The sequence below is a fragment of the Salmo salar genome, chromosome 04 (genome assembly GCF_965601325.2).
Source record: "Salmo salar chromosome 04, fSalSal1, whole genome shotgun sequence".
In the NCBI taxonomy this organism is placed as follows: Eukaryota; Metazoa; Chordata; class Actinopteri; order Salmoniformes; family Salmonidae; genus Salmo; species Salmo salar.
In genome coordinates, this window is record NC_138294.1 from 28091184 (window position 1) to 28108356 (window position 17173).

Consider the following 17173-nt stretch of genomic DNA (forward strand, 5'->3'; position numbering starts at 1 on the left):
AGAGAGAGAGACGACAAACAGAGTAAACTATAAAAACGGACGTTACATGCAGCTGAGTGGCGTATCAAAATATTGCAATATGGATGTCTCTTGTGATATGGATATTGCACATGTCAATATCGCAATTTCGATGTGAATTAGATGAATTGCGCAGCCCTAGTGTTGTCATGACACCAGAATTTTGACTTCGATTACCGATACCAGGTTTAGTATTACCACACTCGATTCCATCACGATTCCATGGCAAAAAAAGAAGGCACATTAGCCAAAGTCACAGAATGGCACTTGATCCAGACAGATATACTACTGCTCTGTTCAATCGTCAGGCATCTTTTGAGTCCAATATCATTACATTTGAAAATGTTTACATCAACATTTTTCAGAGACAGCCCTGCATGCATTAACGAATCGATTATACAGTTATCCAATCAATTTGACTTTGTTTTTACCAATCTAATTACATAACAACAACATGGTAATCATTTATTTGAATGGTAAATCTCTATTGATAAACTGGGTAAATCAAGATGTAGCCTAGACCTATTCACCATACAGGTGAATGCATATTCAATAGGAGTGTGTGCATGCATTGAATTATTGAGCTTGTTTTGGCTGATAGCATGGGGCTACAGATGACAAACAATCTGTTTCCGTTCCATTTTGGACGAGGCAAAATGTGCCCTATTCTCTCTCCCACACACACACACACACACACACACACACACACACACACACACACACACACACACACACACACACACACACACACACACACACACACACACACACACACACACACACACACACACACACACACACACACACACACACACACACACACACACACACACACACACACACACTTAGTCCGCTGAGGCAATAGATCATATTTGGGAGAGAAGTGAGATTAAGTACATTAATAAACTTTTGGTGGCAATCAGCTTTGAAATCAGCATATTTAGCTTTATTGTTCATCAAAAACAAAGTACTAAGGTAGTGAATTGATCTTATCTTCAGCTGTAAGCGAGCAAGGAAAGTTAGCCTACAAAAGCTGGAAGCTACCAGTCTCTTCTTGTATTGTAAAGTGTTCTAGTCTGTATGTATGGACATTGTTTTGCAAACAGTAGTTAAGAGATGGGACCAAGTCACAATTTGTAAGTCCTAAGCGAGTCTCAAGTCTTAACCTTCGAGTCTCGAGTCAAGTCCCAAGTTATAATGGGTAAGTCCCAAGTTCCACAGCTCAGGTCGAGTCATGTCACAAGTTCCTAATTTTGGGTTTCGAGTCCTCAAGTCAATGGTTAAGTGTTTTAATGCCAGTTTCTTTGAAATTGCAATGCATCAGTGGTTTTGGACCCACATGTTTTACAAACTGGATCCATTTTTTCCCACTACCACATAGTCCTTGAAACCGAATACAACCATTTTTGGGACCGATGAGGCCCTGATGCTGAGGTAGCACCACAGGTTCCAGAGTGGTGCGGCAAATTGTTTTCCCCAGAGCTTTTCCTATTCTGGTAACCTAATCATGTATATATTCAGGACCCTATAGGGTATGACAGTGATTCATCAGTTGTAAAAACATTTTTTCTATGGGCAATGATGGGAGCGGGACCAGAGATTTTCTAATCAGGTCACATGGTTTAAAAAAATGATCTGTAAAAACTTCTGGCCCTAGGGAGGATGTCAAACTGCAGCAACCTTGTACATGTTCATATGAATTATACACTGCTCAAAAAAATAAAGGGAACACTTAAACAACACATCCTAGATCTGAATGAAAGAAATAATCTTATTAAATACTTTTTTCTTTACATAGTTGAATGTGCTGACAACAAAATCACACAAAAATAATCAATGGAAATCCAATTTATCATGGAGGTCTGAATTTGGAGTCACACTCAAAATTAAAGTGGAAAACCACACTACAGGCTGATCCAACTTTGATGTAATGTCCTTAAAACAAGTCAAAATGAGGCTCAGTAGTGTGTGTGGCCTCCACGTGCCTGTATGACCTCCCTACAACGCCTGGGCATGCTCCTGATGAGGTGGCGGATGGTCTCCTGAGGGATCTCCTCCCAGACCTGGACTAAAGCATCCACCAACTCCTGGACAGTCTGTGGTGCAACGTGGCGTTGGTGGATGGAGCGAGACATGATGTCCCAGATGTGCTCAATTGGATTCAGGTCTGGGGAACGGGCGGGCCAGTCCATAGCATCAATGCCTTCCTCTTGCAGGAACTGCTGACACACTCCAGTCACATGAGGTCTAGCATTGTCTTGCATTAGGAGGAACCCAGGGCCAACCGCACCAGCATATGGTCTCACAAGGGGTCTGAGGATCTCATCTCGGTACCTAATGGCAGTCAGGCTACCTCTGGCGAGCACATGGAGGGCTCTGCGGCCCCCCAAAGAAATGCCACCCCACACCATGACTGACCCACCGCCAAACCGGTCATGCTGGAGGATGTTGCAGGCAGCAGAACGTTCTCCACGGCGTCTCCAGACTCTGTCATGTCTGTCACGTGCTCAGTGTGAACCTGCTTTCATCTGTGAAGAGCACCGGGCGCCAGTGGCGAATTTGCCAATCTTGGTGTTCTCTGGCAAATGCCAAACGTCCTGCACGGTGTTGGGCTGTAAGCACAACCCCCACCTGTGGACGTCGGGCCCTCATACCACCCTCATGGAGTCTGTTTCTGACCGTTTTAGCAGACACATGCACATTTGTGGCCTGCTGGAGGTCATTTTGCAGGGCTCTGGCAGTGCTCCTCCTGCTCCTCCTTGCACAAAGGCGGAGGTAGCGGTCCTGCTGCTGGGTTGTTGCCCTCCTACGGCCTCCTCCATGTCTCCTGATGTACTGGCCTGTCTCCTGGTAGCTTCTCCATGCTCTGGACACTACACTGACAGACACAGCAAACCTTCTTGCCACAGCTCGCATTGATGTGCCATCCTGGATGAGCTGCACTACCTGAGCCACTTGTGTGGGTTGTAGACTCCGTTTCATGCTACCACTAGAGTGAAAGCACCGGCAGCATTCAAAAGTGACCAAAACACCAGCCAGGAAGCATAGGAACTGAGAAGTGGTCTGTGGTCACCACCTGCTGAACCACTCCTTTATTGGGGGTGTCTTGCTTATTGCCTATAATTTCCACCTGTTGTCTATTCCATTTGCACAACAGCATGTGAAATTTCTTGTCAATCAGTGTTGCTTCCTAAGTAGACAGTTTGATTTCACAGAAGTGTGATTGACTTGGAGTTACATTGTGTTGTTTAAGTGTTCCCTTTATTTTTTTTAGCAGTATATTTTAAAACTAGACTAACAGAGGTTTCCTTTACACAGAGACAACCATTGCAATTGGACAATAGAACTAAGAGGGCTGAGCCTTTGCATATGTAATTCAAAAGTAACTCACACAGTCTATGTAATCAGTATTGTGTTTGATTAATTTCAGTTAATAATTTTGAATTGAAAAAGTCAAGGAGGCCTAGCCAGCCCAAGTTTGAATATAGACCAAACCAAATTTGATCTCGTTCACATTTTCTCCTAACACAGATAAATGGGCTATAAATAGGCTACATAACATTCCCACTTTGTTTACCCCAGCCAGAGCGCAAGAAGGGACAGGGAGCTGTAGCCTGCAGCTGAAGAAAATCATATTCCCATATTGATCAGGTGTAGGCTGCTGCAACATTTCTGTGAAGAGTTCTTTCTTGTGTCTGTCGGGAGTGATGTGTTATCAATTTCGCGAAATAAATCCCGGAAGACAGTGGAGAGGGGCACACGCTTTGCGCTTTGATAGACTACGTGCTTTGTGTCCAGCCTGCAGGACCTGTGATTTCAGTGAATCTGATTGGTCAAGGCACAGAACAGAAAGCACAGAACCTGCACAGAACAGAAAGCACAGAACCAGTCCAAGTCAAGTCACGCATCATAGATGCTCAAGTCGAAGTCGAGTGGCAAATGTTTGCTCTTTTACCAAGTCAAGTCTCAAGTTGCAAAATTTGCGACTGGAGTAGTATTTGAGTCCAAGTGATGTGATTCTTGTCCACATCTCTGGTAATAGTTTCAATGCTGTGTTGCATTATTCAAGTGTGTTTTCTGAGCAGCATGAGTGGGGCGCTAACATGATGCAGCCCAGTGCAGGCTAAGTGGGGAGCTAACATGATGCAGCCCAGTGCAGGCTAAGTGGGGAGCTAACATGAGTCTAGTGCAGGCTAAGTGGGGAGCTAACATGATGCAGTCTAGTGCAGGCTAAGTGGGGAGCTAACATGATGCAGTCTAGTGCAGGCTAAGTGGAGAGCTAACATGATGCAGTCTAGTGCAGGCTAAGTGGGGAGCTAACATGATGCAGTCTAGTGCAGGTTAAGTGGGGAGCTAACATGATGCAGTCTAGTGCAGGCTAAGTGAGGAGCTAACATGATGCAGCCCAGTGCAGGCTAAGTGGGGAGCTAACATGATGCAGCCCAGTGCAGGCTAAGTGGGGAGCTAACATGATCCAGGCTAAGTGGGGAGCTAACATGATGCAGGTTAAGTGGGGAGCTAACATAATGCAGCCCAGTGCAGGCTAAGTGAGGAGCTAACATGATGCAGCCCAGTGCAGATTAAGTTGGGAGCTAACATGATGCAGCCCGGTGCAGGCTAAGTGGGGAGCTAACATGATGCAGCCCAGTGCAGGCTAAGTGGGGAGCTAACATGATGCAGGCTAAGTGGGGAGCTAACATGATGCAGGTTAAGTGGGGAGCTAACATGATGCAGCCCAGTGCAGGCTAAGTGGGAAGCTAACATGATGCAGGTTAAGTGGGGAGCTAACATGATGCAGCCCAGTGCAGGCTAAGTGGGGAGCTAACATGATGCAGCCCAGTGCAGGCTAAGTGGGGAGCTAACATGATGCAGCCCAGTGTAGATTAAGTGGGGAGCTAACATGATGCAGCCCAGTGCAGGCTAAGTGGGGAGCTAACATGATGCAGGTTAAGTGGGGAGCTAACATTATGCAGCCCAGTGCAGGCTAAGTGGGGAGCTAACATGATGCAGCCCAGTGTAGGCTAAGTGGGGAGCTAACATGATGCAGGTTAAGTGGGGAGCTAACATGATGCAGGCTAAGTTGGGAGCTAACATGATGCAGGCTAAGTGGGGAGCTAAGATGATGCAGGCTAAGTGGGGAGCTAACATGATGCAGGTTAAGTGGGGAGCTAACATGATGCAGCCCAGTGCAGGCTAAGTGGGGAGCTAACATGATGCAGGTTAAGTGGGGAGCTAACATGATGCAGGCTAAGTGGGGAGCTAACATGATGCAGGTTAAGTGGGGAGCTAACATGATGCAGGTTAAGTGGGGAGCTAACATGATGCAGGTTAAGTGGGGAGCTAGCCTGCACTGTGCTGCATCATGTTAAGTGGGGCAGGCCGGAGGAAAGTAAAGTAAAAAAGTAAATATAATTATAGTACAGAACCATTTTTCATGTTAAGTATCGAAAAATCACCTACATTTGGTATACCGTGCAACACTAGCTCTAACACACACGTGCATGCACACTTACCCTAGTTTCTGTAGTTTACAGTTTGGATCTGCCAGGCCATCAGAAAGCAGTGTAACTCCTGAGTCCTGCAGGTCGTTGTCTCTCAGCTCCAGTTGTTTCAGTTGTGAGTTGGTTGAACACAGGACTGAGGCCAGATCTGAACAGCAACCCTCTGTCAGACCACACTGACTTAGGCTGGAGGGAGTAGAGGAACATTGTGTTGTCTATACAATCTTACTCACACACACACATAGTACATGAACATAAACAAACATGTGCATGCAGTGCGCACACACACTTACCCTAGTGTCTGCAGTTTGCAGTTTGGATCCTTCAGTCCAGCACACAGCAGTGTAACTCCTGAGTCCTGCAGGTTGTTGTATCTCAGCTCCAGTTGTTTCAGTTGTGAGTTGGGTGCCCTCAGGACTGAGGCCAGATGTAAACAGCAACCCTCTGTCAGACCACATGGACCTAGACTATAGTGGAGAAGAAGACACACTTGAACATTACACATTACCTATTCTCTCTCACTCACTCACACACACACACACACACACACACACACACACACACACACACACACACACACACACACACACACACACACACACACACACACACACACACACACACACACACACACACACACACACACGATGCTCACATAAGTGTCTGTATGTTGTGGAGTCCGGCACAGAGCAGCTTCACTCCTCTGTCTCCCAGGTCATTGTAGCTGAGGTCTAGCTCTGTCAGGGGGCAGTTTGGTGTCTGCAGGGCTGAGGCCAGTGTCCGACAGGATGTATATGTGAGGTCACAGCCAGCAAGTCTAAAGAGATGTATTACACTTTTAGATATTCCAAACCTTAATAATAATAATAATATGGCATACATAAACACAATGAAAAAGGAGTCTCTTACTTCAAAACAAATGCAATGTTTAGAGTAGCTCAGATGATGGTCAATCCAGACCTATATTTTCTGAGTTTAATGTCGGGTGTCCGACAACTCATTATACAACACAACTTACGATGCTTTCTTGCAGGTTTTCACTACTGGCAGCAACCTCAGACGACCTTCCACTGATGTGTTATACGTCTTCAGGTGAAACTCATCCAGCACCCCCTCTGACATCATTAACACAAAGGCCAGGGCTGAACATTGGTGAGGTTGGAGCTTTGTTTCTGAAAGAGTTCCTGATCGCAGGGAGGTCTGGATCTCTTCAACTACAGAGTTATCCCCAAGTTCATTCAGACAGTGGAACAAGTTGATGATCCTTTCTGGTGAGGATTCCATCTTAATCTTGTCCGAAAGGTACTTGAATGTTTCCTCAATGCTCGGTGTTTGACCTCCTCTCCTTGTCAGAAGGCCCTTTAAGAGATTCTGACTGGACTCCAGTGAGAGGCCCAGAAGAAATCGAAGGAACAGGTCCAGGTGTCCATTTTTACTCTGCAAGGCTTTGTCCACCGCACTCATGTGTAAGTCAGACAACTTGTCACACTTGAATGATTCATCAAACACATTTTCAGACTTCCCCAGCCATGACTCTAAAGCATATAGTGCTGCCAGAAACTCTTGAATGCTCAGATGCACAAAGCTGAAGACCTTGTCTTGGTATAGCCCACATTCATCTTTAAACATTTCTGTACACAAGGCTGAGTACTCTGATGCCTCTGTGACATCGATGCCACACTCTGTCAGGTCTTCCTCATAGAAGATAAGGTTACCCTTCTGCAACTGTTGGAAAGCCAGTTTTCCAAGTTTAAGGATCATGACTTTGTCTAACTGAGACAGTTTCTTAGGGTTTTTCTCTGTGGCTTTGTTGTACTTTTTGTTTTTCACACTGGTTTGGATGAGCAGGAAGTGAGTGTTCATCTGTGTCAGAGATTTGGGGACTTTGACATTCTTTGTTTCTTTTAGCATTGTTTCAAGGACAGTGGCTGATATCCAACAGAAGACTGGCATGTGGCACATGATGTAGAGGCTTTTTGATGTCTTCATCTGTGTGATGATTCTGCTGGCCAGGTCCTCATCACCAATTATCTTCCTGAAGTACTCCTCCTTCTGTGGGTCACTGAAACCTTTTACTTCTGTCACCTGGTCAACACACTCAAAGGGTATCTGATTGGCTGCTGCTGGTCGTGTGGTTATCCAGAGATGAGAAGAGGGAAGCAGATTCCCTTTGATGAGGTTTGTCAGCAGCACATCCACTGAGGTTGGCTCTGTGATGTCATACAAGTCCTCATTGTTCTGGAAATTTAGAGGATGTCGACACTCATCCAGACCGTCAAAAATGAAAAGAGTTTTGATTTCACCACACTGAATGCTGTCAATATCTTTAAGATCTGGGCAGTAGTATTGCAGAAGTTGCATCAGACTATATTGACCCTTTTTCAGGTTAAGGTCACGGAAAGGAAGAGGAAATATGAAATGAATATCTTGATTTGCTTTTCCCTCTGCCCAGTCAAGGATGAACTTCTGCACAGAAACTGTTTTTCCAATGCCAGCGATTCCTTTGGTCAGCACAGTCCTGATAGGTTTTCTTTGTCCAGGTAACCTTTTGAAGATGTTGTTGCATTTGATTGCGGTCTTTTGTGTGGTTTGTTCCTTAGAAACCGTCTCGATATGTCTCACCTCATGTTCATTATTGACCTCTCCACTTCCACCTTCTGTGATGTAGAGCTCCGTGTATATGTCATTTAAGAGAGTTTGCTTTCCATTGTGTCCAATTCCTTCAAATATTTGTTGAAACTTCTGCCCCAGTTTAGTTTTAATTTCTCTGGCTTTCCAAAGAGTTTTATCTAGGAAAAGAATATGATTGATATTAGTTACCACAAAACAAGAAGATACAGTAGTTAAAAAGTGAAACTAGATTATCAAGACACTACTCATTAGAAGTGATTTCGATAAATGGAGGTTGAAGAAGTATAAGAGATGGTGGTTGTAACCCCCTTTGATCCTTTGTCTGAAATGCAGTCTTACTTCGTATGTCTAGAAAGTTCAGTGTGATCTTCAAGGCACCCTCGGTTCCAAAACTCTCCAGCATCTTCTCAACCAAATCTTGAACATCTTCATTGTCCAGCTGGGTCTCAAAGCACTCTGGGTAACAATGGATCAGATGATTTTTGAAGAGATTCAAATCACTCATGTTTTTCAGTGACTGACCTAGTAGAGATGAAGTGTCCAACAACATGGGGATCTACAAAAAAGGCAGATATCACTTACTGAGAGCATTCTACAAGAAGAAAGCAATCTTGTGAAAAAGCTGTCACTATATAAACAAGACCGCAAGATAAGAGAAAGATTAAAAAGTTGTTCAGCCTACAAGGCTAGATCCCACTGGGCACAGACGTCAGTTCTAGGTCTAGTTTTGATTTACATTTGGTTGAGTTGTCAACTAACATCAATTTAACAAAACATGTCAACATGTCATTGGATTTAAGTTAATATTTGGGTGAAAAAAAGACAAAATGCTTTTACGTTGATGACTTTTAAAATCCAGTCAGTTTTCCACGTTGACTCAACGTCGTCACATTTATTTTGTTGGTGTTCAAATAACGTGGAAACAACGTTGATTCAAAAAAAAATCCCAGTGGGATGGTTATTCAATGTTGTGTTCCTCTAGTAAGAATAGATACAGAACATTATTTCTTACCTCTATGTAGCGCTTTCTGTGGCCTCTATGGTCCTCCACGGCACACATATTACAGATGAGTATCTGGTCGGTCTTACAGAAGACTTCCAGAGCTTTATGGTGCAGCTGGCAGAGTTTCTGCTCCAGGTTTCCTGTCACCTCCACCAGGGTGTGTTTTTGCAGTGCTGCTACTGTGTAATGCTGCCTTACGTGGCTCTCACAATAGGAGGCAGTGCAGATCAGACAGGACTTCACAGCTTTGAGCTTTTTCTCAGTGCAGAGATCACAGGCCACATCTCCAGGTCCAGCATAGTAGTGACTTGACTCTGCGTGTTGATGTTGGAGAGGTTTAGGTGAGACCAAGACGCTTATACACTGCTTGCAGTAACTGTGTCCACAGGGGATGGATACTTGATCCTTTGGCCCTCTTTCACACAGGTCTATTGTTATCCCACTAAAGAGATGAGGAAGGGAAAACAGTTTATATGTCTTTCTCAACCTGCTTGTTCAATGCAAATGAACCACAAGGCATAAATGAGCCATACGTTGAGTGTTATTGCAATGCATTGTCATATTCACTTTATTTATGTCCTGACAAGTCATGAGATGCATGTTGCTGTTTACCTCTCAAAAATAGTGTTTTTATTAGGCATTTCTTACGACCGTACAGTGAGTTGCGATAAACCGTTTTATTCAAGAACTACAGCAATAGTGTTCTGGACATTGTTCTATTATGCCGTAGTTATTTCATTTGTGAGCTTATGTCTTTCAAACCTTTTGTCATTTAGGGGGTGCTGGTTGAAAGTAGGTGGAAGAAACATTGAGTTGTCACTCTTCATTGATAACAGGCTGGATGTAGGTGACTCTGCTCTCTTTCTGACTCTGGAGAGAAAGCCATGGAAACATTAACATGTGACTTCCAGTTTCATCAATTAACCATCCTCTACCCAAGCTTCATCAATTACCCATCCTCTACGAAAGCGTAGCTTATATCTTAGCATACCCTTTGTCAACTGTTTGTGTTTCCTGGTTGAAAGTAGGTGGAAGAAACATTGAGTTGTCACTCTTCATTGATAACAGGCTGGGTGTAGGTGACTCTGCTCGGTGCTGCTGGACACTAAACAAAACAGGGAGACAGATCACCTCAACAACTACGTTTCAACAGTTGCATAACTGTAACTCAGAATGCATACATCTTTTGGACATAGGAGCAATCTTGAGGGAATCCTATTTGAGTCAGAAAAGGATGTTCATATGATAAGTAAGATATACAAAACCTTGCAGAGAGCATATCCAACTGACAATCTCTTAGTTAAAAAATATAACTATTGGAACAAGACTTAAAAATAACTGATATTGGCACAAGATGGAGGGAATGTTGGGAACAAAATTAGTTAATGAAAATGTATGCTTAATCCTGTATGAATTAATGTATGGAATTTATAAGACAAATTTCGCAAATTCTATAGCACAACGGCAACATCATGTCTTAAGTGTAAAACTAACAATGGCTCAATAATTCATGCTTTCTGGGAATGCTATAAAGTTCAAAAGTTAACGGCAGAGTTAGAAAGTTGGCTGTAAGAAGTATTACAATGTAAATGTACTTTTAATCTGTCTGTCTGCATATTTTAAGCCATGTTATATTTATTTTTTTATCTTTATTTAACTAGGCAAGTCAGTTAAGAACAAATTCTTATTTACAATGATGCCTAGAAACAGTGGGTTAACTGCCTTGTTCAGGGGCAGAACGACAGATTTTTACCTTGTCAGCTCAGCGATTCGATCTTGCAACCTTTCGGTTACTAGTCCAACGCTCTAACCACTAGGCTACTTGCCGCCCCAAAATATGAGGGTGCAGTGAGCTACCCGATGGGTTGGACGATACTCTTCTCGTCAATCATCTTGAAAAAACGTATACTTAAATACCATCGTTAAGACAATGGAAAAATCACATGCTTCATTATCTAAATATTGAAAGAGTGTGGGTGACGGAGAGAAACAAAATGGTACAATTTGAGGACTTGTGGTGGAGAGTAATGCAGGTATTGAAGATAGGGGTGAGAACAGGTGGGTCTGGGCAGGTGTGATGTTGTTGATGTTTGTGTATGTTGTCTTTGTACGTGTATGTATGTATTGTTTAAAAAATATGACATAAAAGAAAATGTATATTTCAGAATGAATGTTATACCTCTCAGACCTGATGTCTTGAGGGAGGCTCATTTTAGAGGCAGTGGTCCCCTCCTTTTTCTCCCCAGGGCGGCTCATTGTAGAGGCAGTGGTCCCCTCCTCTCTCTCCCCAGAGAGACTCCTTTTAGAGGCAGTGGGTCACACCTACAGACAGCACAGATCAACGGGAAATACACTTATCAACCAACAATGAACAACAGTGCTTTCCATAAGTGCCGGCTGTTGGCCATATAGCCGATTAAGTTCTTTGTGATGGAAGTTTGTTGGTGGTGGTGTATATCAATGCTAAACAGCATCAAAAAGGTGCTCAAACTCAAGCAGGTATGTAAAAGTGTGGTTGATAGTAGAATGCCGGATAAAACCGGACGGCAGTGAGTCAAGGGAGTTCCAGAAATAGCTAACATTGAATAAATAAAAGGACCACTTGAAGGGAATGCTCTCTCAATGAAGCAAAGCACCTCCAGATGACACGAGATGGGAAGAAGGTGGATAGCCTGTCAGTGCTACTAAACTTTGAGGGTCTGGTACTGCCAGGAAAAGTTAGGATTGGGTATATGAGTTACTATGTACGAGCTTATGTTCAGAAACCACTGCGTTGCTATAATTGTCAAAGGTTTGGGCACAGTGTGTAAAGGCAAAAGGAGATGTGTTACGTGTGGGGGAGAACATGCATATGAGCAATGTGGAGATGGGGTCCAGTTAAAGTGCTGTAACTTTGGGGGTGCCCATAGTGTGGCATATCGGAGTTGTGCAGTGATGAAAAGACAGGTGGAAGTGCAGCAGGTGAGAAGTGAGTGTAACATCTCGTATGCAGAAGCAGTGAAGGTAGTTCAGACAGAGACAAGCTGGGCACCTAGAAGAATAGGTATTCCGGTCAACTGTAAGTGCTGTTAGTGTGAAGTGGAAACACCTAGGGGCAACGAGCTCAGCCGCGAAGTGGTAGGCCCCACAAGCTCACAGAACGGGACCGCCGAGTGCTGAAGCATGTAAAAATCATCTGTCCTCGGTTGCAACACTCACTACCGAGTTCCAAACTGCCTCTGGAAGCAAGGTCAGCGCAAGAAGTATTAGTCGGGAGCTTGATGAAATGGGTTTCCATGGCCGAGCAGCCGCACACAAGTCTAAAATCACCATGTGCAATACCAAGCGTCAGCTGGAGTGGTGTAAAGCTCACCGCCATTGGACTCTGGAGCAGTGGAAACGCCTTCTCTGGAGTGATGACTCACGCATCACCATCTGGCAGTCCGACAAACTAATCTGTGTTTGGCGGATGCCAGGAGAACGCTCCCTGCTAGAATGCATAGTGCCAACTGTAAAGTTTGGTGGAGGAGGAATAATGGTCTGGGGATGTTTTTCATGGTTCGGGCTAGGTCCCTTAATTCGAGTGAAGGGACATCTTCACTCTAGAGCATACAATGACATTCTAGATGATTCTGTGCTTCCAACTATTTGGCAACAGTTTGGGGAAGGCCCTTTCCTGTTTCAGTATGACAATGCCTCTGTGCACAAAGCGAGGTCCTTACAGAAATGGTTTGTCGAGATCGGTGTGGAAGAACTTGACAGGCCTGCACAGAGCCCTGTCCTCAACCCCATCGAACACCTTTGGGATGAATTGGAACGCCGACTGCGAGCCAGGTAAAATTGCCCCACATCAGTGCCCGACCTCACTAATGCTCTTGTGGCTGAATAGAAGCAATTCCCCGCAGCAATGTTCCATCTAATGGAAAGCCTTCCCAGAAGAATGGAGGCTGTTATAGCAGCAAAAGGGGGACCAACTCCATATTAAGGCCCATGATTTTGGAATGAGATGTTCGACGAGCAGGTGTCCACATACTTTTGGTAATGTAGTGTACCTCAGCCCAGACCTACAATGCCACTGTCAGTGGGAATTCTTTTAACATCCCTCAACTCCTTCCGTGTCAACAGATATCCCCCAAACCCCCCTGACTCTCGAAAAATGAGTGTACAACTGGTAAATAGTCGCTGATATTTCAGTCAGATGTCTAGCTAGCTAGTTACCTCAAGGACTCTGGCTATTAGCCAGGTAGCTAGCTATAACTAGGTGGCTAGAAGGATGACGTTAGAAGCTAACGTTGAACAGAGCCTGACCTCAGCAGGAGCAGTTGACTGAAATTAAGCTAGCTATAAATCAAAAGATGGGCTACTATAAGTTCTCATAACAAAATAGCTTTTCTTTATAGAGAGTAGTGAGACAGACAGTGGTGAATCAGGCTGCAATGAAGGAGGAAAATAGATACACAGAGAAGAAGCATTGAAGCAAGCAGGGAGAGAGGTCAGTAGTACAGTGGTTCCCAAACCTAGGGTCCAGGACCCATATGGGGTCCCCTAAAATGTAAATAGGGCCCCCTGAGAGAGTCTTTAATCTTATCAAGCACATTAATAACTTGTTTCTCTTCAAATCAGTATAGAATACAACATTTTAGAGTCAACTAAGGGCCTTTTACACTGTCAGAATTCTCTTTCATGTCATAATGTGTTGGGACAGCCTGTAGGACCTAAAATTGAGTATAGTATAAAGACAATTGAATATTATGTACACTGAACAAAAATATAAATGCAACATGCAAACATGTCAGAGATTTTACTGAGTTACAATTCATATAAGGAACTCAGTCAACATCAGTCCTGACTTACCACTCATGTACGTAGTAAATAAGTAGTGAAACACGTATTATTAAGTACAACTTGTAAGGTAGTGATCTATAAGTACCAATCCAAAAATGTAAATCACCAATCCACAAATGTAAATCACTTTCCACAAATGTAAATCACTATCCACAAATGCAATTCACTATCCACAAACAAACACCTTTTGATTTGTATTTGTAAATCGATATATTGCATTACAATTGTTTTATAACTGCAGATATGCAGGTCATTTCCAAGGGCCTTAAGTAAAATGACTTCCATAAAGATTTGCACATAGCAGAGATATGCGGATTGGTGATTTACATTTGTGGATTGGTACTTATTTGTACAGATCATGATACACGAATACAAAATGCATGCTGTGAGTTCACAATACATTTGGCATGATATTGATCCCATACCTGCGCGCTCTTGCTGAATGCAGATGATATTCCCCTGAAACTGGGCAATGTGTACGGCGCGCATGCGAATATATTTCACGTGTTTTGCGATTGTGTAGGCTACTTTGTGCATGATTTCACTGTTGTACTACATAATTGATCATTCATATACCTCCACTAAACGACTTTGATATACATCAGTGGGGATTAAGAAGTGAGATTACGCAATGCCCACTGAAAAAAAGTGGGTATAAGGCTTATACCTGCGCATAGCATCCACTACACCACTGGCCCTTTGTGTTTTACAAAAAGTGCACTCCTACACGAGTCCTCACTGTCTGAGACCGAGTACGACTGTGTCCGACCCCGAGACAAGACCGAGACACTCAAAATGTAGTCTCGAGACCGAGTACTACAACAATGTCTGCTACATACATATAGCTAAAAAGCAAAACAACAAGGCCAGACACTCTTAAAATCAGCTAATTTTAATTGAATTACAATATATTGGTCTACCACCACAGTAGGCTTTTATATGGCAATTATTTAACAATTATACACATCATTAAATCAAATACAAAAAACAACAACACTAACCTTAGATGCCAACACCCAGCAGCATGTCCTCCGCCTGGTAGTTTAGCAGTCAGATCCTCTGCGTCATTCAAAAGATTTACTTTCGATTTCAACAAAAAAGTATTTGTTGCAGAAACCCGAAACCGTTTACACTACAATCAACCGATTAAAAGGTGGAAATCATCATACCAAGCACACCATTCACGTGGTGAATTTGGTACGCGTTACTTTCGAATTGTGATTCAGAACCATACATTGTACTTACTGTAGTTATTGTAGTTCTTCTATGTTATATTAGCGATCGCACAATTTAATGTGCATTCGGCCACCTACTGTGCGGGATGCAAACAAGATTCCCAAAAAAGGAACAAAATACCAAAACAACTACCAAACTATCAAAAAATAAATAAATGAACTAAACTAACTCAAACAACTTTTATATAAAAAATAAAACAGATCTGATCCCTAAACTGGCTCAATGGGAACGTGGGAGGGCGGGTCTTCGAGCACCAGTACCCCTTGCAAGTAGGGTTGCAAACAGTGTTGCCAACTCCTCAGTAAGGAAAGTAGCTATTGGCTGTCCTAAAAGTCGCTAGAAGTCGCTAAAGACGCCATCACCTACTTTGCATAATTAGCCATGTGCATGTAATTGTGATAGACGCTGTAGGAGAGAGGAATACTGTCGTGGGAGAGGCAAAAAGTGAGTGAAAAACACCCTACATATGTTTAGAACTACAAATGAACTTTCTTCTGTCGATTCTTGTTTTTTTAATGTCACAATTCCAACCCTCCTCCCTTATCCGGCTTGGGACCGGCAAAGGTGACCCAAAAGAGACACTCTGGCGGAGTTACTTATTTATTTATTTTTGATTTTGTTTATTAGTTTAGTTTTCTTCATTTGGTTTGGTTTTTAACCTTATGGTCCACTTAGGAGCCTACAACAAGTCACAATAAAGCATGAACATTTTTAACCATAACATGACATTTTTTTTTGTATACAATCTACATTAACAATCTAAATGTACCAAAAAGAGACAATAGAAAAAACTGTCAATGGCAATGTGAGAAAATTATGGTAACTAGTCTGGCCCTAATTCAGGTTAATATATATTTTTTAATGTAAGCCAGGGTGGGATCAGCCAGCGGCGACTTCCCACATGCGCGATTCATTTGCAGTCTGGACGCGGAGGGGTGAACATCTCCCAACTGCAGCTGGGAGGGACTACTGCGCAAGGACTGGGCCACCTGTGAGTGCTTTGGGACGGGGGTGGGACAGGGGTGGCATCCGCTACTCGTTGAGAAGAGTAAGAACGATACGTGCTTTCACGTCAGAGTCTCCAAAAGTCTCCTATAACACCAGAAAAAGTCGCTAGATTTGTCGTTAGTCACTTTTTTGAAAATGTGTCGCTAGAGGGGTCTGAATACTTGCTAAATGAAGTGACAAAATCGCTAAGTTGGCAACACTGGTTGCAAAGGGTTGGTAACTTTCTGGAAATTTTTCATGGAAAGTTAAGCCCGGGTATTTGGGGAATTTTGCTTAAATTCCTCAAAAAAGTAGGATACACATAAGGCAATTCTAGGTCTTGTGGCATATGTTGGTTATCCCAAATTCAATGGAATTGCAACCCTCTGCATGCACAGTACATTCTTCCATTACATGTGCAGTGCACTCTTCCATCACATGTACAGCTGATTCTCAAAATCTTGCACACTAATGAGATGCAATTGAGCCCACTCTACTACACTGTCTGAGTCAAGGACTACATGCTTCTGTTAAGTTTTGATTACAATACTGGGTGGGGTGAATATCTTTTATATGACATACATGATTTATTATTAACTAGTAAATAGTAGCCTACAGCAAAGTGTGTTTAAATCATTTCTAACTTGTTAACAATTTCTGCTACTTAGTTTTTGCTACCATGTGGGTTTTAGCTTGCTTGAGCCTGCTAACTGAGGAGTGTTAATTGAACTGTTTCCATACATGCTTCATTTTAAAACATGTATCTTACAAAGGAGTAGTTTAATCTAAATGCTTAACTATTTATCTGTACATCAAATTGTATTTGTTGTTTTTTTACTTTTTCTTCTTCTAATCATTACAGGAAAATGCCACAGGCACTATCTGATGTGTGGAGACATTTCACTGCAGCTAATGTAGAAGGAAAATCTGTGTACATTTGCAAATATGGTGCCAAATCATATGTGAAGACTGC

The 17173-nt window shown here is 43.0% G+C and overlaps 1 protein-coding gene across 3 annotated transcripts in view; it reads right to left on the reverse strand.

Moving 5' to 3' along the window:
* The window catches only part of LOC106602558 (uncharacterized), a 21868-nt gene extending 6399 nt beyond the window's left edge, over positions 1-15469 (reverse strand). The window contains exons 1-11 of one of the 3 annotated variants that reach the window (XM_082974234.1): positions 15223-15468; positions 14979-15036; positions 11333-11475; positions 10145-10258; positions 9916-10023; positions 9163-9595; positions 8490-8706; positions 6538-8308; positions 6175-6336; positions 5813-5986; positions 5532-5705 (exon numbers count right to left, since the gene is read on the reverse strand). In XM_082974234.1, coding sequence (XP_082830360.1) covers positions 5532-5705; positions 5813-5986; positions 6175-6336; positions 6538-8308; positions 8490-8706; positions 9163-9595; positions 9916-10023; positions 10145-10258; positions 11333-11409 — 3230 coding nt within the window. In that variant the 5' untranslated portion in view covers positions 11410-11475; positions 14979-15036; positions 15223-15468. Of the gene's footprint in view, positions 1-5531; positions 5706-5812; positions 5987-6174; positions 6337-6537; positions 8309-8489; positions 8707-9162; positions 9596-9915; positions 10024-10144; positions 10259-11332; positions 11476-14978 lie in introns of all 3 variants that reach the window. The other 2 variants (XM_082974233.1, XM_082974235.1) reach the window with 2 other exon arrangements.
* Positions 15470-17173: the final 1704 nt, after the last annotated feature.